At 32.8% G+C, this 21,325-nt stretch overlaps 2 protein-coding genes across 12 annotated transcripts in view; both read left to right on the top strand.

Annotated features, from left to right (window-relative positions):
- Positions 1-21,032, top strand: part of Sei (potassium voltage-gated channel seizure) — a 38,242-nt gene extending 17,210 nt beyond the window's left edge. For 5 of the 11 annotated variants that reach the window (XM_074251161.1, XM_074251159.1, XM_074251163.1 and 2 more), the window contains 16 exons: positions 630-754; positions 1,161-1,241; positions 9,028-9,271; positions 9,348-9,529; positions 11,463-11,617; positions 11,712-11,832; positions 11,907-12,027; positions 15,892-16,201; positions 16,276-16,612; positions 16,677-16,870; positions 16,949-17,073; positions 17,571-17,669; positions 17,931-18,083; positions 18,197-18,539; positions 19,394-19,648; positions 19,778-21,032. In XM_074251161.1, coding sequence (XP_074107262.1) covers positions 630-754; positions 1,161-1,241; positions 9,028-9,271; positions 9,348-9,529; positions 11,463-11,617; positions 11,712-11,832; positions 11,907-12,027; positions 15,892-16,201; positions 16,276-16,612; positions 16,677-16,870; positions 16,949-17,073; positions 17,571-17,669; positions 17,931-18,083; positions 18,197-18,539; positions 19,394-19,648; positions 19,778-20,186 — 3,254 coding nt within the window. In that variant the 3' untranslated portion in view covers positions 20,187-21,032. Of the gene's footprint in view, positions 1-629; positions 755-1,160; positions 1,242-9,027; positions 9,272-9,347; positions 9,530-11,462; positions 11,618-11,711; positions 11,833-11,906; positions 12,028-15,891; positions 16,202-16,275; positions 16,613-16,676; positions 16,871-16,948; positions 17,074-17,570; positions 17,670-17,930; positions 18,084-18,196; positions 18,540-18,766; positions 19,359-19,393; positions 19,649-19,777 lie in introns of those variants that run through there. The other 6 variants (XM_074251160.1, XM_074251167.1, XM_074251162.1 and 3 more) reach the window with 5 other exon arrangements.
- LOC141532714 (uncharacterized) lies at positions 2,713-7,040 on the top strand. Its single transcript, XM_074251171.1, has 3 exons — positions 2,713-3,671; positions 4,029-4,474; positions 5,839-7,040. The coding sequence occupies exons 2-3, from the start codon at positions 4,085-4,087 to the stop codon at positions 5,917-5,919; spliced, it is 471 nt and encodes a 156-aa protein (XP_074107272.1). The 5' UTR covers positions 2,713-3,671; positions 4,029-4,084; the 3' UTR covers positions 5,920-7,040.
- Positions 21,033-21,325: the final 293 nt, after the last annotated feature.

Below are 21,325 nucleotides of genomic sequence, written 5' to 3'. Positions count from 1 at the left end.
TATATATATATATATATATATATATATATATATATATATATATATATACGTCTCTTATTGTAAACTCTAGATACTATAGAATTCCGTGTCGGTAAATTACCATCGACTGCACTTTTAAATTTCTTTCGTTTTATTATAAACGTACAGGGTAACTTAATCCTGTAAACAGGCTTTTATAGTACAATTTTTTTTATTATTATTATTATCATCGCTCAACTTAAAAATTTAATTAATTTCAATATTAACGATCAATATCCAACAAATTATTTTTTGTACAGAAAAATTTACACTATTAATATTTTTTATTTATTGTAAATTTATTTAGATATTTGCAGAATAAAAAAAGCTCTAGGCAAAAAATTTTTACCATCCTACAGATCTTCAATCATTGTATTATAAACCAGATATTGTAATAATAATAATAATAATTTTTAATAAATAATCACTGGATGCAGCTTATAGAGAACGACATTAACACTGGCCACCACTAATTAATTAATAATATACGCTTTATACATAAATAAAGCCAACAGCCTACTGTAGTGTAGATGCCTTTTTTCCTTAATTGTTTTATGTTAAATTATTACTAATACTATTAAAGAAAAAATTAACAAATAAAATGATTTCAGCAACAAAGCACTCTAAAATATTTCCTGGAGTGGCATCAGAGAGTGATTTGCAGCGATGGCGAGCTTCAAAAGAAAGAAAATCCCCGTCTCTCAGTCAAATGGGCTCAGATTCTGTTAAACACAAAGTAAGTAAGTCATATGTTAGCAATGTTAGTAATATATCAAATAAACAGAATAGAGCTGATTCTTTTTTTAACACAATTCAGCTAGTCTACAATTGAATATAGACATGCCCCGGTCGTCTATTATTACCATTGTTTTTTCTTTGCCATTGATTAATTAATTCCCTACTTCTACTTGTGAGTAAATTAAAACTTTGATTAGTTAAATTTAACAATATACAATTAGCTGTTAAATATATATATAATTCTATAAGATTTAACAATTTAATCACCGAGATTATGAGAATCCCATTTATTGCTTTTTTTTTTTTTTTTTTTTTTTTTTTTTTTTTTAAACCTTTAGTCTTTTAATCTTTTGTGTGTATTGTTGTATACAATCAACCCTTATTGTTGTTCTCTTGTGACACAGTTCTCTCTTCAGGACAACGGCTCGGCTAAGTACTTTCAAGGTGTCATGCATACACCTAATATGGGAGAAAAAGTTGCTCAAGTAAGTTTTTAAGCTTTTATTATTTTATTAAAAACAAAAAAATTACCTAAATTAAAAGAAAAAAAATTATTTTAATTGGTGGAAAATTTTAATTTAAGTTCCAAATAATTACCACCAACTAATCCACGTGATAAAAGAACATAAAAATAATATTATTTATTATATCATCACAAGATTCACGAGTAGTTGATAGATTTGAGTTTAATGTAGCATTTAGTCTGTTAAATCTTCCGGAAGATTTCGATCAGAGTGAAAAATAAAATCAAGTTAAGTGACTTGGTGAACTATACAACGTTATTATTATTATTTGTTATTAATTGCTCAGGGGGGTTTTCCCCGGAGTCCGACTCTCCGAGGGCCCAGCCTGAGCGCCATCCATTACTGCTGCACCACTCCACACAACAAGGCGGTTAGTGAGTGCAGCAGGCCAAATTCATTTGCCTAAGTAGACGCAGGGATCCCAAAATGACAGCCTTTTGCATCCGCACTGCTAGAGACACGGCTGCTGAACTGCAAGCCGGTATCTTCGCAAGTGAAGACACAAAAGACTGTTTCATCCCTCCAAGGACGCCGACAACCAAAACGACGAGCTTGGCACGGTAACCTGGGTACAGTTTGCCAATTTCAAACAGGAGATCCTGATATATCTGGTGTTTGTGCTCTTCTTTGGCCGAGATATTGTATTCGGCTGGGGCCGAAAACTCAATGACATAAATGTCACGAGTAGCCTTGTCAAAGAGCACAATATCAGGTTTGTTGTGGTCAATCCGCCGGGTTGTTGCGAATGGTATGTTCCAATAAATTTTGGAACTGTCATTCTCAACAACCTGCGGAATATCTCCTGGCAGATAAGGCAGCACTGGTGTCTCATCGATACCGCAGCTATATCTGAGATGATAATAGAGTATTCGCAGGGCAGCATTGTGACGCTGTATGTAGGCACCTCTTGCCAGCACAGGACATGCCGACAAAAGGTGCATCAGCGTCTCCGGATGTTGTTTACACGTCCGACAGGACGTGTCCGGAAGCTGTGCCTGGAGCACCTTGCTACGGTATTCGAGAGTGTTGATAACACCATCTTGGCAGGCAAATATAAATCCTTCGGTCTCGGACATCAGGCCAGCTGACTTCAAGAAGGAGAATGTCAGCTGGGTGGACAAGCCATGGTCACGGACGTGTTTGAAATACACGCTGTGCATGGACTTGTCCATGTGTTCACCGAGGAGTTTTTTCCTCGGCTATCCTGACGACGCTCTTGAACTCCTTTTTCGGGAGTTCAATGAGAGCGTTTATTTCTCCGAGACCTAAGGTATTTGCCGCGTAGATTGCTGCCTTATACAAGAACGACCCCTTCCGCGCATTTTCATGACTATGAACAAATTGCATCAGGAAGTCGTCCTCGTCTGCTGTGAAATTGACAACCTCGTATGTTAAACCCAGTACCAAACGATCGTGAAGCCGCTCCTTATTATTATTATTATTATTATTATTATTATTATTATTATTATTATTATTATTATTATTATTACTATTTTTTTTTTTCTTGAAATAAATTGTGCGACTAACAAGTGGTGGTGGTGGTGGGGCATCATGGGTATGTATCATATCGGTATCATGTATGAATGTATGGGTATACAGTATAGTTAGGTAGGTACACATACTACATATAGAGGATAAAACGAATGGGGTGGTTTAAGGGAGGGTTCGTCGCGGGTCCGACAGACAGCGTATCAGTCAGTGCTGCAGTGTCCGCCGATTCGTACGGTGGCTCACACACTCCTTTTATCTGTTTATCTATCTATTTTACATTATTTTCGATTATTCTTTACTCGATCTAAATTATTTATTTATTGTTTATTATTTCGTAATTGTTACCTGTGACAATAAATCACTCTCGGAACCAAAAATAACAACAAATATTATTCAAACATTTTCATCTCTCTCACTTTTATTGTTATTATTTTTTTTCACGTTATCATTTTGTTTGATTAAAAAATTTTAATTAAAATCCAGCTGATTAATGTCAAAGCTAGTTATATTTTTCTTTAATGTCGATACGATTGAATGAAACTCTCAAGTTTTTTTTTTTTTTTTTCCCGATTTACCAATTTGTCACGTGCTGAAGAAAAAAAAAAAAAAAATAATAATAATAAATACAAACAAAGAACTAATCAATAAATTTGATAGATTATATTTTTGATACTCAACGATTAAATTAACATTAAATAAAAAAATGATGAAAAAAAAAAATAAAAATAATGGCTTTGTTTGTCAGCTTTTCTCTTCCTGACCTGTTTCGATAACTGCAGATAAACTTCAAGGCTTTGGCTCTAGGCTAGGATCCATGCCAAACCCATTGATCTCAACTGCAGAGATTTTGTTACCTAGATTGTCTTTTTATTGTTGTTATTTTATTTTTTTATTCGATTGGTAAAAATCTTTGAAATATGTAGTTAATATTGTTGCTAATAGCGACGTTGATCAATGCTTTGCGTCCTTGTGTCGTTATTTTACACACAATATTTATATATCCAGACCTAGGTTCAACTATTATCCATATAAATATTTTATTTTATTTAATATATTGAGGTTAAATAAAATAAATAAAATAATTTTTTTTATCGAATTATTTTCGGTTCGTTTGAACACGTGTGATATAATATAATATAATATAATCTCTTAATGAGTTTTCAAAAAAAATTTATCCAGTGAAAATTTGTTATTACGTTGCGTCATTTAAAAATTGAAATTTCAAACAAAAATTAATAGTATTTTTGAAAACTTTAGGTAAAATTAATTAAAAAAGAAAAATGAAAAAACTTTAAATATTGAATAAGAGTTAAATGAGCGATGAGGAATTACGGCGGTTGACCGCGGGTGGAAAATTAAGTAACAGCTGGGCCAGTTGGCCTGACTGGAAACTAAAAGAGGAAGACGTTATAGTAGTTAATCAGGAATCGTGCGATTACGATGATTATCCCGAATTTGAGTACAATCAGTGTCATAGTCAGGTAAATAGTGGTAGTGATAGTGCCAGTGGTAGTAAAGGTGAAAATAAAAAATTTATTGTTGACGAGAGCAAAGGTTTATGTGAACTGGCGCCTCATAGTGCGATGAACGCGGGGGCTGGTCGGGTGTCTGATCCCCCCAGTCCCCAGGACATTAGACTTTTGAATGAGTTTGTCGAAGATATCGAAAAACATGACGAACATTGTAAACCACATGAAGAGAGGGTAAGACAATTAGTCGATTAATCAATTAAAACTTTTTTTATAGTAATTGATAAAATAATTGCAATTAATTTTTTTTTTTTTTTTTTTTTTAAACTATACCAACTTATTAAATTACAGACATTTATTTTTGGTTTTAAATTGAAATGATAAAAAATAAACCTTTTTGTAAAATAAATCAAGTTGATGCACTCGTACTGGGAATCGATTTTTATCAAAATGGCATTAATATAGAAAGATAGGCGATTATCCGGTGTATTTATTAAAAATTGACTTAATATTGATTTTCTATGACAATAATAGTATTAGCTAAAACAATATTTCAACTGATTGTACTATTATACATAGTACAATTGTAAATAAATTCTATAATCTGAATAGTTGTTATTAAATAAATTTAATCTTTAAAAATGAGAAAAAAAAATTATATTTGGTCGTTTGTAGGTATAAAAAAGCGTCTAATTAATAAAAAAAATAGTAAAAGAAGAATAAAAAATAATAAAAATCCCAACGAGCTCTCATTTAGTAATCGTCCCAAATTCCGTCGCTTTTTAAACTTTTTTTTTTCATTTTTCTCTATTCATTAAATCTCCAAAGTAGACCCTTATACAATCACAAAAATATATATATATATATATATATAATTTGAGTAGCGCTTGCGCATATCACTCAAGTTTCTGGTAGCAGTGCTCTCATTCGGTGGAATGGAACATATCAAAATCAATATAGGTTCTCTGAGCGCAAGTGGCGGGTTTTCCTCGTAGTTTCTGTCTCGGATTTACTCCAGAAACGGCGCAGTAGCTTTCATACACGAGGTGTACGGTGTACTATAATTATCAATAAGTGTTATTATGTTGTTAGTCCAACTAAACAATAATCTTACAATTAAATATAATAAAATCAAGAGATCAGAATAATAATATTGAAAAATCCTCTGATATGCTGGCTAATAGGCTAAATTATATTAAAAAATTAACTATTTATTATTTAATATTATTATTAGTTTATTCCTGTCTTTATTGTTTGTAATTTTTTATAATTGTGATATAATAATATTTTTACGGTGAATTTTATATAAAAAATTTATGAAATGATTTTTGTCAAATGTTTTGTGTATTAAAGTTAATTCAAAAGTTACGGCTCAGAAAAAGAGATCGGAAAAAAATTTTTAATCAAACTTAATATAAAAATAATAATAATAATAATAATAATAATAATAATAATAATAATAATAACGCACAAAAAATTAAAAAAAAAAAAAAAAAAAAAAAAAAACTGTCGACTGATTTTTAATGTCCATCCAATAATTATTATTGTTAATTTATTATTCAAACATAATTACATCTGACTACGCCTTAATGCCTTAGTTTTCCTTTACGTGGTTAATAAATACTTTTATTAATATAAAAAAGATGATAATAAATCCGAAAGTAATTATTATTATTTAAAATTGACCTGTACGAGAAAAACAAGAACGTGGAGCGAAACAAGGAAAAACGTTGGGGGTGGTGTGACCAGGGGAGCAAAAGAGTCGGAAATATCGTTGTATCTGATGATGAAGAAGAGGCCTCTAACTATTTAATTGAAACGATAGATCGTTTACCGCCACCAGTTGTAATTCGTAGAAAAAAATTCCCAGGAGCATTAGGAGAAAATCGTGTGATTGGTAAATGTTTATACAAAAGACCGACCTCAGACACTACAAGCGATTCTGCCGGTTCTGATCTTGCTAAGATAATTGAGACTGACCGTATTAATTATAAAAATCCTTCAAATGTTGTATTTAATAAATTACGGGGATCGGTATCTTGCAATGGAGAACAACACGTTGGATCCGCTTCAACGACATTTTCAAGTCGCTCGTCCTTGAATAACAAACAGGAACAAGTAGACCATAAAAATTCATCTGATCCGTCTGAAGAGATAATAACAACACAAGATATTACACAAGATAAAAATCCGTTTATAACTACTACAGGACGAAAAAAAAGATACTCACATCACTCTTATCATTCTCATCATTCATCTTCACTGACATCATCGACGTCCTCGTCGGTGTCTTTGCCGTTCGCGCTGTCAAAAAAATGGCCCTGTTTAAAATCATCCGGTTGGAAAAAGGAATCAGGCATTGTAAAAACTCAAGTCCCGATTGAGGCTGAAGAAATATTTTCCAATGAGCTTGAATTTGAGTCTGAATCATTGGAAAAAATAAAAGATAAATTAAACAACGATAATAAATTTATTAATAATAATAATAATATTAATATTAATCAAAAGGGAAGTGTTATTAGGGAGACAATTTTTAGTATTGAGTGGCCTAAAAGATCATTTACCCACCCGTTGGGCAGAAAACTTGCAGCTTGGGGTCGCGAGAGTAAAAATTTATTGGTAAAGTCGGTATCTTCAGCCAACACGTTTGTTCCAACGACAATGACGTGTATTAAGTCCCCAAGGGCTATGTCGGAGAACCTTCTGGGAGAAAATGAGGAACCGATTATTACTAGTCGTACTGATGGTGATAGTTCACCTCGTAGAAAGTCTTCTTTGAGAAGCACTGACAGGTTCGGGTTGACGAGAATCGAAATAGATCCTCCTGGGAATCCCAATTCCCCCCACCAAGTATCCAAACAAAAATGGACTAGTGTTAGAGTTAAAGGTGGAAGCACTAAAAGTCTTTTGATTGAGAATGGTGGTCCTCAAGTTAAAGTCTCCTCCGTCAACAAAGAGGTATTTAACTAATCTATATAATATGTATATAGATATATTTATTGATTACTATTTATGAGACCTGTAATTTTATCTTCACTTATCCATTTGTTCATATTTAATCTTCCAACTAGCTTAACTTTAATAATAATTATTTTAAAAAAAATTATTTTTGTTTGATAAAAATGATAAATTTTTAACTTTTATTCTTGACTTTGGATAAACATCGAAATTAAATTGCTCTAAAAATAACAAAACATAAATTATATAAGTTTTATTTTGTGAATTAAGTGCCTGGAGTTGGAATAAGTTTATGTTTTATTTAAAGACGCGTCAATAGAAATATTTGATGATTTTTATTTTTGTGATGATGAAAGTAAGAAATTATGACTAGTGGCAAAGTTTAAAGTTAAATTCTATTTTTGAATTAATAAGAAAAATAAATATAGATAAATTTTAAGAGAAACAGCCTGCTGTATGCTGGCTTTTGATAATAATAACTGTAATGTTAATGCACTACTATAAGGTTTATTATTATATTTTTTTAGTTTTATTTTTATTTTCAACGATATGTTATTACACACAAACCAAAGATCAAGATGAAGAGGAAGAAAAATAAGAAAAATAAAAAGAGAGTTAAATAAAATGTAAGAGGGAGAGGGAAAGACCAGGACCGACCTCGCTTTGGTGAACTCGTGGTCTTATGGTTTAGTTTACTCGCGTGTCTTTAAGCACAAGTAGGTCTCGATAAAGTTGGTAATAAAAAGTGCAGCCTCGATCATTTTTTTTTCTCCATATTTCTTATATATATATATATATATATATATATATATATATATATATATATATATATATATATATATATATATATATATATATATATATAAACAATAACAATCAGAGAAAATCACAATATGTGTCACTGTTTGTTTGTTTTTATTTTTCCTTAATAATTAAATATGTGAAATCGGAATGTTGATAATGTATTTTAAGTTTTTCATCATGCCGGCTAAAATTTTACGTTCTTATTTTAGAAAATGCAATAAAAAACAAAAGTTTGGATCTACTTTGTCAACGGTATTATTTTATTTTTATTGTGTGTAATTTTAATATACTCATATCATTGGAATTTATCAGACATTTATGAATATCGTCATTTTTCAATAAATATTTGTATATTGATTCACTGATATATTATTTTAATAAAATTAAATAGTTGGAAAAAAAAAAAAAAAAAAAAAAAAAAAATATTATTATGGGAAAATAATGTGTATTTTAATATGTTAATAAAATAATTAAATTATACAGTAGTAAATATATATTATTGATCAGCAAGTAAATAAATAATATATATTTAAGTATAGAAGCTGGATGATTCAATAAAGTAGATGAGGGTGATGGAAAATAATACATTTAGACATATCCGTTTATGCAGACGTACAGTTTAGCATTTTTATCCATGTAAATAAATAAATATATGTGTGTATTTATGTGTTTATAGTAGTTGGGGTAGTTTTCTCTTGTAAGAGGGTGCGCGCCTGACCTACACCCGGTTATGCCACTTACCCGTTACCCGTTACCCGTTATCTGTTACGACGGAGTTATTATTTGAGCTTAGTGTACGATCAAACACCTGAGGCAAAACATCGCGTTTAGTAACTTGAAAATATTTTAATTTTTTATTATTCAGTAAATAATAAACAAATGTTTTTAATGGATAATTCAAATGGAAAATTCAAATAACCGGGCTAATAATTTTAGAAAAGAGGTTTTTAGAAATCTAAATAATATATAATTAATATAGAATATATATTAATATATATTAATGTTGTTAAATAATATGTCAACAGGTATTATCACTGGGCGCGGATGTACTGCCGGAATACAAATTACAGTCGCCACGTATCCACAAGTGGACGGTTTTACATTATTCACCATTTAAAGCCGTTTGGGATTGGATTATCCTACTTCTTGTTATGTACACAGCTATATTTACACCTTATGTTGCCGCTTTTTTGCTCAGTGAACCTGATTATAACACCAGAAAGGCGAAAAAATACAGCGATGATCCTATTGTCATTATCGATCTTATTGGTAACATTATTATTATCATTAATATTTATTTTTATTTTTATTATTTAAATAATTATTATTTATTTCTGTTAAATAGTGGACGTAACATTTGTAATAGACATATTGATAAATTTTCGTACGACCTTTGTCAACACCAACGACGAAGTAGTATCCGGACCGTGGAAAATAGCCGTCCATTATCTCAGGGGATGGTTCATCATAGACCTGGTTGCTGCCATACCCTTCGATCTCCTCCTCTACGGCTACAACACTGACGAAGTAAATACATCAATATTTATTTTAAATATTAGATTTTATTTCTATATAAATAATTCTCTTGTCCTCAACCCCTTTATTCCCCAACAGTTAATAATAATAATAATAATAATAATAATAATAATAATAATAATAATAATAATAATTATTATTATTATTATTATTATTATTATTATTATTATTATTATTATTATTATTCAACTGATTTCATTATCACATTTGTTATCAGTTTTAATATGAGGCTAATAAGAGTAGTCTTATACGATCGATACGATGGTGTCGTCGGTGCAATATCCCTTCAGTTAATTACTCTATTTATAGGCATTTTCATTTTATGATTTTATTAGTATGTAATATCGTAGTGGTAGTGGTAGGAGTAGTAGTAGAAGTATTACACCAGTTTAATTCTGACCTCACCACCTATTATTTTCAAATTTTGTCAATGATTCAATATAGCTATACTGCTCTATTGTAAATTCATTTAACCTTTAATTTAAAAGTATTCAAGAAATAATAATAATAATAATAATAATAATTATTATTATTATTATTATTATTATTATTATTTTTTTTTTTTAATATTCAAACTGTAAGAGATCATTAAATATCTCCAGTAAACCGGAAATAATAATAAAAAAGAAAAAAAATGGTAACTTTTATAAAAGAAAAAAAGTTTTTATTTAAAGATTGAAACTTAAAAAGCGCAGTATGTATTATGTAGGAAACTTTATATGAATAAAAATAGACCAGAGGACAGAGTAACAGAATGTGTGACTCCGAGGTTTTAAATCTCAATAATAATAATAATCATCTATTTATTTATTTATTTATTTATTTATAAATATACAGTAGTTTAGAAAAAAAAAAGAAAAGAAAAAAAATAAAACACCAACATAAATAAAATTTAATTAACATTTCTGTAGCTCGGCTTGGATAAAGACGAGGTCAGTTTTACTAAATTCCATGGCAATAAGACTTATTATTAAAGCATATATATTTATTTTAAAAAATATATATGGTGTGGCGGTGTGACACCTATTAAATAAAGACAACATATTTATATCGCACACGTTGCAATTATTTTTTATTAATTTATTATATATATATATATATATAATAATATAATAATATCACCATATCATACTACTCGTTACACACATGTGTCTTTCTCTTCCTCGAATCTTTTTTTATCATAATTTAAATAAAAAAAATAGTATACTTAACTATACTATGTATATTATCTTAAAAAACTATTAAATATTATCATTTGCTTTTTTATTTATTTTTGTAATAGATTCTCACGCAAAATTTTCAAGTAAATAAATTGCAAGCTTAAATAGTTAATATTTTATACATATTTATCGGATATGCTAAATTCAAATTTGTTTATTTTAAACTACTTAATATCGATAAAATCATATTTGCTTACGACAACCATCGTCTGCTTATATGCTCAACGCATCCTTTTCTTTCTATCACTATATCTTTTCTTTCTTAATATTATCAATTGTCACTTAAGATTCATTCCATTATCCCATAATTGATTATTATTACTATTATTATTATTATTATTATTATTATTATTATTATTATTATTATTATTATTATTACGTGACCTAGATATTTACTTATTACCTAGGTATATCCAATTATTCTTACAACAATTAATTATTATATTAGATTAAATGTGAACGTCTTTGAAATAGAATTGAAAAAATAAACAAAAAAAAAAAAAATCACAAATAAAATTACACTTTAGAGCTTTGTAGATACTAAAAGCTTCAAATTTGTCTTTTAATCTTATTATTCACAAAACACTTAAAAAAAAAAAAAAAAAAAAAAAAACGTGAGAAGAAAAGAAATACAATAATTAAAATAAAACAAAATGAAAATGATATGTTAAAATATAAATAAAAAATAAGTGGTTTATTTTCAGACAACGACACTGATGGGATTGTTAAAAACTGCGCGGCTGTTGCGATTAGTCAGAGTGGCGAGAAAAATAGATCGTTACAGTGAATATGGGGCGGCGGTTCTTCTTTTGCTTATGGCAACCTTTGCGTTGATCGCTCACTGGATGGCTTGCATTTGGTAAGACAATAAATAAAATAAAAAATAACAAATATAGTATACTATTGATCTTTATTAATAAATGATTAATCGATTAATCGTTATTCTATTCGAGGTATGCTATCGGAAATGCTGAAAGGCCGCTTTTGAAAAGCAAAGTTGGCTGGTTGGATATACTAGCAAACGACACTCATCAGTTCTATTATCACAACAATACTGGTGGACCCAGTATAAAGGTATTTTATACTAAATATTAAATACTTTTATTATAATAAATACTTATTTATTTATTTTTTAATTACTGTTACAGAGTCGTTATATTACTGCTTTGTATTTTACCTTCAGTAGTCTTACCTCAGTAGGTTTTGGTAATGTCGCTCCAAATACAGATACCGAAAAAATTTTTACCATCGTCGTTATGTTAATTGGATGTAAGTATATTTACATAGAATAATAATAATAATAATAATAATAATAATAATTATTATTATTATTATTATTATTATTATTATTTGTTATTAATTGCTCAGGGGGGTTTTCCCCGGAGTCCGACTCTCCGAGGGCCCAGCCTGAGCGCCATACATTACTGCTGCACCACTCCACACAACAAGGCGGTTAGTGAGTGCAGCAGGCCAAATTCATTTGCCTAAGTAGACGCATTGATCCCAAAATGACAGCCTTTTGCATCCGCACTGCTAGAGACACGGCTGCTGAACTGCAAGCCGGTATCTTCGCAAGTGAAGACACAAAAGACTGTTTCATCCCTCCAAGGACGCCGACAACCAAAACGACGAGCTTGACACGGTAACCTGGGTACAGTTTGCCAATTTCAAACAGGAGATCCTGATATATCTGGTGTTTGTGCTCTTCTTTGGCCGAGATATTGTATTCGGCTGGGGCCGAAAACTCAATGACATAAATGTCACGAGTAGCCTTGTCAAAGAGCACAATATCAGGTTTGTTGTGGTCAATCCGCCGGGTTGTTGCGAATGGTATGTTCCAATAAATTTTGGAACTGTCATTCTCAACAACCTGCGGAATATCTCCTAGCAGATAAGGCAGCACTGGTGTCTCATCGATACCGCAGCTATATCTGAGATGATAATAGAGTACTCGCAGGGCAGCATTGTGACGCTGTATGTAGGCACCTCTTGCCAGCACAGGACATGCCGACAAAAGGTGCATCAGCGTCTCCGGATGTTGTTTACACGTCCGACAGGACGTGTCCGGAAGCTGCGCCTGGAGCACCTTGCTACGGTATTCGAGAGTGTTGATAACACCATCTTGGCAGGCAAATATAAACCCTTCGGTCTCGGACATCAGGCCAGCTGACTTCAAGAAGGAGAATGTCAGCTGGGTGGACAAGCCATGGTCACGGACGTGTTTGAAATACACGCTGTGCATGAACTTGTCCATGTGTTCACCGAGGAGTTTTTTTCCTCGGCTATCCTGACGACGCTCTTGAACTCCTTTTTCGGGAGTTCAATGAGAGCGTTTATTTCTCCGAGACCTAAGGTATTTGCCGCGTAGATTGCTGCCTTATACAAGAACGACCCCTTCCGCGGATTTTCATGACTATGAACAAATTGCATCAGGAAGTCGTCCTCGTCTGCTGTGAAATTGGCAACCTCGTATGTTAAACCCAGAACCAAACGATCGTGAAGCCGCTCCAAGCTCTGCAATCCTCTCCCTCCGATGTTCCGGGAGAGGTACATCCTGGCGACTGATGAGTTAGGGTGCATGCTCTGATTCATATTGATGACTTTACGGGTTTTGATGTCGAGATCTTTCAACTCATTTCGAGGCCATTTCAGGATCCCAAAAGAGTAAAGTAGGACCGGGATAGCGAGCATGTTAGTAGCTGAGACTTTGTTCTTGCCGGAAAGTTCTGATGACCAGATCTTCCGGAGTCTCCTAACATACTCACTGCGAAGAGTTGTTCGGACTTCAGAGACGGCATGCATTTGCCGCTCTTCAATCCCTAGATATCTGTACAACTCTCCGGCGTCTAATTCTCTTAAGACGCTCCCATCCACTAATTCGACATCTCCACCCGTATCAGAGCACTTACCCTTCGCCAGGTGTACGACCGCACACTTGTCCAACCCAAAAGACATTCCGACATCTCGTGTGTACTCTGCTACGATGTTGATGGCCGTTTGTAGATGATCTTTGTTGGCACTGTATATCTTTAGATCATCCATAAACAGTTGGTGAGTGATCGAGTATACTCGATCACTTGGTAGCCCCGCAGAGTACCCACGAGTTTGTCGGAGGGCAACAGATATTGGCAGCAGTGAGATGCAAAACAACAGAGGGCTCAGAGAATCTCCCTGAAAGACGCCTCTCTTGTACTGAACAGTTCCGGTTACGTGCAATGCATTTCCACTTCCTATGTGAAAACGCGTTCGCCAGAGCTGCATCGTACGTTGTATGCATCCCACTGTTTGGCGATTGATTCCGAGGCATTTGAGCATATAGAGAATCAACTCATGTGAAGTTGAGTCAAATGCCTTACGGTAGTCAATCCAGGCCATAGACAGGTTGCGTTGGTAGTAGATTGCGTCTTGAATGACGCATCTATCTACCAACAAGTTGATCTTGCAACCTGATACGCCCTGTTTACTGCCACGTTGTTCGTATATCTGTTGCCACACAGGCTCTATCTCCTGCAAGATACGGTTATTTAAGATTTTTGTAAAAATCTTGTAAACCGCATTCAAGCAAGTGATAGGCCTGTAGTTCTTTGGGTCGGACAAGTCACCCTTTTTAGGGATGAGTACGGTTCGCCCTTCTACCAGCCAGTCTGGAATTGGTTCGTCGCCCTGAATGTATGATGTAAAAATCCGGGCCAGATGAGCATGTGTAGAAGAAAATTTCTTCCACCAGAAGATGTTTATGCCATCTGGACCCGGGGCAGCCCAGTTCTTGCTGCCATTCAGGGCTTTATGAACCTCTTGCACACTGACTGCAGGGCTCTCTTCGGCGATATCCTGCCGTCGGTGTTCTCGACAGAATGCCTCGAAGTCGTGCAGAGCTGGAGTATCCGGGTTGACGTTTGGTTGATCTCCGTACAATTCACTCCAAAAGGCTTCCACTCGCTCAGATGATGGATAATTCTCGGGAACAGCGGTCTTAGGTGACAGAAAGCGTGAAGGGTTGGATCGAAACAAAGAGTTGTCGATCAACCGCTTCAGCCTTTTCTCTAGTGACTTTTGGAAGCCACCAGAGCCCGCAACCTGTTAAGAGACTCTTCTTTGATGACAAGAAGAGTACTCTTGTTCAGTGTGTGATGTCGCCATCGAAGTTCTGCCGCCAGGCGACGAACTTTGGCGTGTACGGTCTTTGAGTACTAACATACTCTATCACACACTGAATGCGGGAGACTTGTTTCCGAGAAATGTCAATTTTGTGTCCAAGTTGAGCGATGCGCAGCTTCAACTTCGCCTCGAAGGAGAGAGAATGTCTTCTCTCTATCGGCAGAAGCGAAGCCGCGGCACCGTAGACAACTTGGTTGACAGTGAGCAGAGTGGAGTCCTCTTGAAGCTGTGTAGGGAGATCTTCGTTCACCGTGTCGAGCTGTTGTTTTGAGTGAGTCATCTTTTTGGAGATGCTCACTTGTCGACCTGTAAAGAGGTTGTCGTTGTCCTCGGAGAAACGGTGCCGTTCTTGGTGTAGCGGTGCTGGAAATGAAGGCCGATTAGACTGCCTTCTATTTGGCAGCAGCGATCGTCGATTATGCCGAAGGTATGAGGCGTAATTACGCAGGTGTTTGGGCGTAAAATGTCTGTGCTCCGGATGCATGCCACACCAAAGTGTGTGCATCTGGGCCATATACCCTGATACCTCCGGCTCGCTGTTCTGCCAGCACACCAAGAGATCGGCGCGAAGCTCCTCCGTCCACTTAAACTTAATCCTATAAGCGCCGGGGTCGTCATAAGTCATCGGGTCCGGTGTGCTCCTCCCACCTGATGACTGGTCCTCATCCGAAGAGGACCGGTTGTGGGAGAGCACTTCTGAGATTATACTGTTTTGGAACTCAGATATTACGGTGCAACGGGTAGTTGGCCCGTTGCTCCGGTTACGTTGTTAGCCTACAGACCAGATGTTGCGGTCTGCGTTTCCCGCGGTGCGCCACTAGGAGGCCACGTAACAAGCACCGCTTATTATTATTATTATTATTATTATTATTATTATTATTATTATTATTATTATTATTATTATTATTATTATTATTATTATTATTATTATTATTATTATTATAACTAATTAATGAATGAATGAATAAATTTTAGCGCTGATGTACGCGAGTATTTTTGGTAATGTATCAGCAATAATACAACGACTGTACAGTGGAACAGCACGTTATCATACGCAAATGTTAAGAGTACGTGAGTTTATTAGATTTCATCAGATACCAAATCCTTTAAGACAGCGACTGGAGGAATATTTTCAACATGCTTGGACTTATACAAATGGTATTGATATGAATAGCGTGCTAAAAGGGTTTCCAGAGTGCCTCCAGGCGGATATTTGTCTTCATCTTAACCGGCAACTACTCAACAACTGCAAAGCTTTTGAAAAGGCCAGTCCAGGCTGTTTAAGGTAAACTAAACTTTTAATCCCTCAGTTAGGTCGGTAGTTATAACGTTGTATTATATATAGTTAATACTTTACAGAGCACTGTCGCTCAAGTTCAAGACAACTCATGCTCCGCCTGGGGACACGTTGGTCCATCGTGGAGACGTTCTTACCTCTCTATATTTTATTTCTCGCGGTAGTATCGAAATTCTTAAAAACGATATAGTTATGGCTATTTTGAATCCTCCCGACATATTTGGGGAAAATCCTTGTGAGCATCCAACCGTTGGAAAGTCTTCCTGCAACGTACGGGCACTTACTTACTGTGATTTACATAAAATACATCGAGATGATCTTTTAGATGTCCTTGCACTCTATCCGGAATTTCATCAGCATTTTATTGAAAATTTAGAGATAACATTCAACATGAGAGATGTAAGATAAATATATAAATAATAATAATATATTTTATTTATATACAAATTGAATTTATTTTTAGGATGAACAAGCAGGAGTTGATCCAATATCAGCAAGATTTCCCGTAAGCACTCCAACAGACGTTGATGGAGATACAAGAAGATTTGCGTTCCGTCCTCCCCGTTATCGATTTGGACCAGGTATTATCGGGGCTCCAAATACCCATCTAGTACCGACAGGTCGTCAAGATTCATTCCAAGATGACCCTGATGACTAGTAAGCATAATTTTCCCTCATTTTAAAATTATAAATTATTCACACTTTTTTTTTTTTTTTTTTTTTTTTTTTTTAAAGTGACAAGTCAAGTGGCCACGGCATCTTGGAATTCAGTACTGACAAAGCAGGTCAAGATGTCACTCCAATGAACTTGGAGTTTGATGAACCTAAGCAACGAAGCTCGACCCTCAACTCCATCACTGGTAAACATTTCAATTTCATTATTTATTAATTATTCATATAAATATATATATATATATATATATATATATATATATATATATATATATATATATATATATATATTATGTATTTAATTGCAAGTTTCTTGCACGATAATAGTGTGTTAACAGTTGTTGGCAAATAATTACTTTTAAATCGTTATTTTGTTTAAATTTTGAGCTAGCGTGGGTCTGTGATTTTACCAATCATCTATCATTTCAATTATATATCATATTTAAAACATTATCGCGTTTATTTCAATTGAAAACGTAAAACGTAAGTAGTCGATACATATATATATAATATACAATATAATTATTTTCGCGCTTTGCGTTTTAACATTACCAATTATTAATTATTAATTATTAATTATTATTACTATCATCAATAAAATAATTTTTTTTTTAATTATTTTGAATTTGATACGACTGAAAGTCGTGTTTTTTAATTTTAACGCCTATCAAACCTGGTTGTTCAGGCATGCTAACCCATCTCAAGCGCAGTATACCGGATCTTCGCCAGCAGACAAAAATTCATCTACAGCCGCTAACTAGCCACGACTATTTGGCCAAACAAGGTAAAAATTAGCGTATGCATTAACAAAAAAAATTTATTTATCTTATTATATAAATATTAATAGTAATAGTAATAGTAATAGTAATAGTAGTTGTAATCGTAATCGTAATAAATTGGGCACCGTCAGCACTTGCACTTACCATCTTAATTTATTAATTTAGTTATTTAAATCATAATAACAATAACAATAATCATAAAAATAAATGATCTCATTTGAGATAAACTGACAAATCATTTGTTGTTTGTTTGTTTTGAATGACAGCGACCACGCCACTGACGAGGCCGCCGCGAAAAAGTTCTACCGCTGGTGATACAACTCACAGTATTATCCAACCAGTTTCAAATACATCTAGTCATAACACAACACCATCACCACCTCAGCAACAGCTTCAGCTTCTTCAGCAACATTCGCATGGTTAGAAAATTACAAATCATACATTTTGTTTTTTTTTTTTTTTTTTTTTTTTTTTTTTTCCCTCTTAAATAACTCGTATTTATTATTTTTATTTTTTTAATTTTTTTTATTAGGTGACTTTCAAAGTGGACCAGGACGGCCCCTCGAGGAAATAAATATCAGAATCGATAATTTGTCACGTCAGGTCTCTTCTCTGGAGCGAACAATGGCCGGAGATTTTAGATTAATTTTGGCGATGCTTCAGCAAACGCTGGACACATCAAAAGATAGTTCCAGTACGGATATGATGCCTGGTACAGCTCCAGCAGCCCCAATAACAACCATAAGATCATCTCGAGCACCCGCTTTAGCACAAAGATCTGCCAGCGAGCCACAGCCATCATCTTTACCCGGTTCTTCCTCAACAAATGGAAATGGAGCAAAGATACAGTCCAGCGCCTCACACAGTCTCTTCCGGTAATTATTATTATTATTCTTATTATTATTATTATTATTATTATTATTATTATTATTATTATTATTATTATTATTATTATTAATAGCCATTTGAAAAAAAAAAAAAAAAAAAAATATATATTTATAATAATAATAATAATTATTACCGCATGTGCCCCTTTTTTAATACGAGTATAATAGATCTTCTTCTTCTTCTTGTTCTTCTTGTTATTGTTCACCAACGAAAGCTTTCTTTCCAAATCCCTGGATCAATTGCATTTGATTTCGGCGCGTTTTGTTTTGGAAAATTTGGACAAGCTCCGAAGGTGAAGTCATCTAATGAACTGAATAAATATAGTACATATATTTATGTATATATTGTGAGAAACTAATATATACAATAATATCTATCTACATCTTCTAATTCTTCAGCTCGTAATAAAATAGTTTAGAGCATCGTCACTTGTCTTAAATTATTAATTATTTTTTTTTTTATTTATTTCAAATTTTCACTAACCATTAATTATAATTAATATTAATAAATATATATTTTTATAAAATTACATCCAAGGAGACAAGTGGGGTTGTTTTGTAACTTGATTAAATATTTTTATTAGAAATTGTAATAATTAATAATAATTACTATTAATATAGAGGCGCATATATACACATATCCACTGTAAATAAAGTCACCGGCTTGCTCGGGTATCGGCTAATGGCAGTAAATTATTGCTTAAATAAAAATAAATAAAAACCTAGATAAATCAGGCATTTCAATTGTAATAAAAAAAATAAAAACAATTGTATAAAAATAATATAAAATTAAATTTGTATTTAAATAAAATAAATATGATTGATTGATTGCCTGGGAATAGACCACCAACTCGCGAACCAACCTCAACATCATCGGGAACCTCACGACTTACAATAACATCAGACACATCAGCCCTAGCCACTGCCTTGCAGAGTGCCCTTAATGGTGGCTCGCGTACAGCCCCAACGAGGTCACAGAGTCAGCCTGTTGATTTAACGGGCCCACCAATCACCTCCCAAGTCCATCATCACCATCACCAGCTTCATGGATGGCACAGTCAGCCCGCAGCATTTAGACGGGGAGAATTTAGAACTGGGTACACTAAATAAATAAATGACTTTTTTTTTTTTTTTTTTTTTTTTTTCTTTTCTCATTATCTCCCTTATCATTTTATTTATAATTATTCAATCTTAAATTATCATTTATTAATTTGGTTATTTTCTAGTTACAGTTCTTTTAATAAAAGATCAGAACCAGAGACCGAAGATCCGTGGACAGCGATACCTACAGGTGTGACTACTAGTGTTACTGTATCGGGAACTGGAAGTCTTCAACGACCAAGGTCCAGTGACTTGAGAAAAGATGGAAATGGAAAATCAGAAATCAGACTTGCTCAGCAAACTCCAGTGATAACATCATCATCATCGTCATCATCATCATCATCATCATCATCAGCAGCAGCAGCAGCAGCAGCAGCAGCAGCAGCAGCAGCAGCAGCCGTAGCCGTATCAGAGATAAGACCTGAAACATCTCGTCAAACAAGCGAAGAAATGTCCTGGGAGTTTACTATCAACGAAGCCCCTATCGCCAGATTAGAGTCTCTAGACGAACTCGATCAAGATCATGGTAGTTAGGTTAATAATTATTTATAAAATTAAAATAATAATAATAATAATAAAAATATTCCACGCGACATATATAAGCATATCATTATGTTTTATGATGTGTGTATGTCGTTTATATTGGCTGTGCTTTTAATTAACGCATCTCATCGTTTTCAAAAGGCTTTTATTTATTTATTAAAGCTTTATATTATTGTATTTAATGATAAACGTCCATATTATTTAATAGATAATAAAAATTTTTAAAAATACTATTTGTTACACAGCCTGAGAAAATTTCGACGCGAAATTATGTTTTTATTTTTCGTTATTTATTGCATAATACCTATTAATATGCAGTTTATTATTAAACATAATATATATATATTTAATTATATTATCTAGTCATATTTACAAAAAATTAAGAGCTGGCTTCTCCCACCACTCGATTATTATTATGCACGTGTTAGAGCAGGCTGGTACTGGATTGGAAGAAGTCATTTTTTTTTCTTATATTTGTTATTATTTATTTATTATTATTATTATAATAGATTTTATAAATTTAATTATCCTTCTGTGTTATTATATTGTTTTATAATTATTAATTTAGTGATAAATTGAATTATAGTAATAAGATTTATTAAGCGAATGTCAAATAATATTTCTCATCGATACATTCTATTTAATTGGATTTTAGCTGTGCTAATGATTAATAATAACTAAAAATATGTTATTAAATTTTATACGAGAAACAAAGAAAATATTAAAAAAAAAATAAAAGATTTATTCTCACGCGTACCGCGATCTCTTTGTCTTCACTCATTGAAGCTTTTTTTAAAAATTAATTATATATATATATATATATATATATATATATATATATATATATATATATATATATATATATATATATATATACACATATATAAATTATCCGATGTATGGTGTGTATATTAATTTGCTTAGTATTTATAATAGATTATTATTAAATTAGATCAATTTTGATGCACTGTGTAGCCAAATTTTTACAGTAACAATTATTTTATTGAATTGAAGAAGAAGAAGAAAAAAAACGTTATAAAATATTTACATTAGAAAATTAAAATTTGTATTTAATGTAGTAAATTTTTTGAATTTTTAATAATTGAAAATGGATAATTTAGTATGGTGCT

This window comes from Cotesia typhae, unplaced genomic scaffold, assembly GCF_013202065.1.
Source record: "Cotesia typhae breed Kobodo isofemale line unplaced genomic scaffold, CoteBio_Ctyphae contig_69, whole genome shotgun sequence".
In the NCBI taxonomy this organism is placed as follows: domain Eukaryota; kingdom Metazoa; phylum Arthropoda; class Insecta; order Hymenoptera; family Braconidae; genus Cotesia; species Cotesia typhae.
This window is presented reverse-complemented; position numbering and strand designations above follow the sequence as displayed.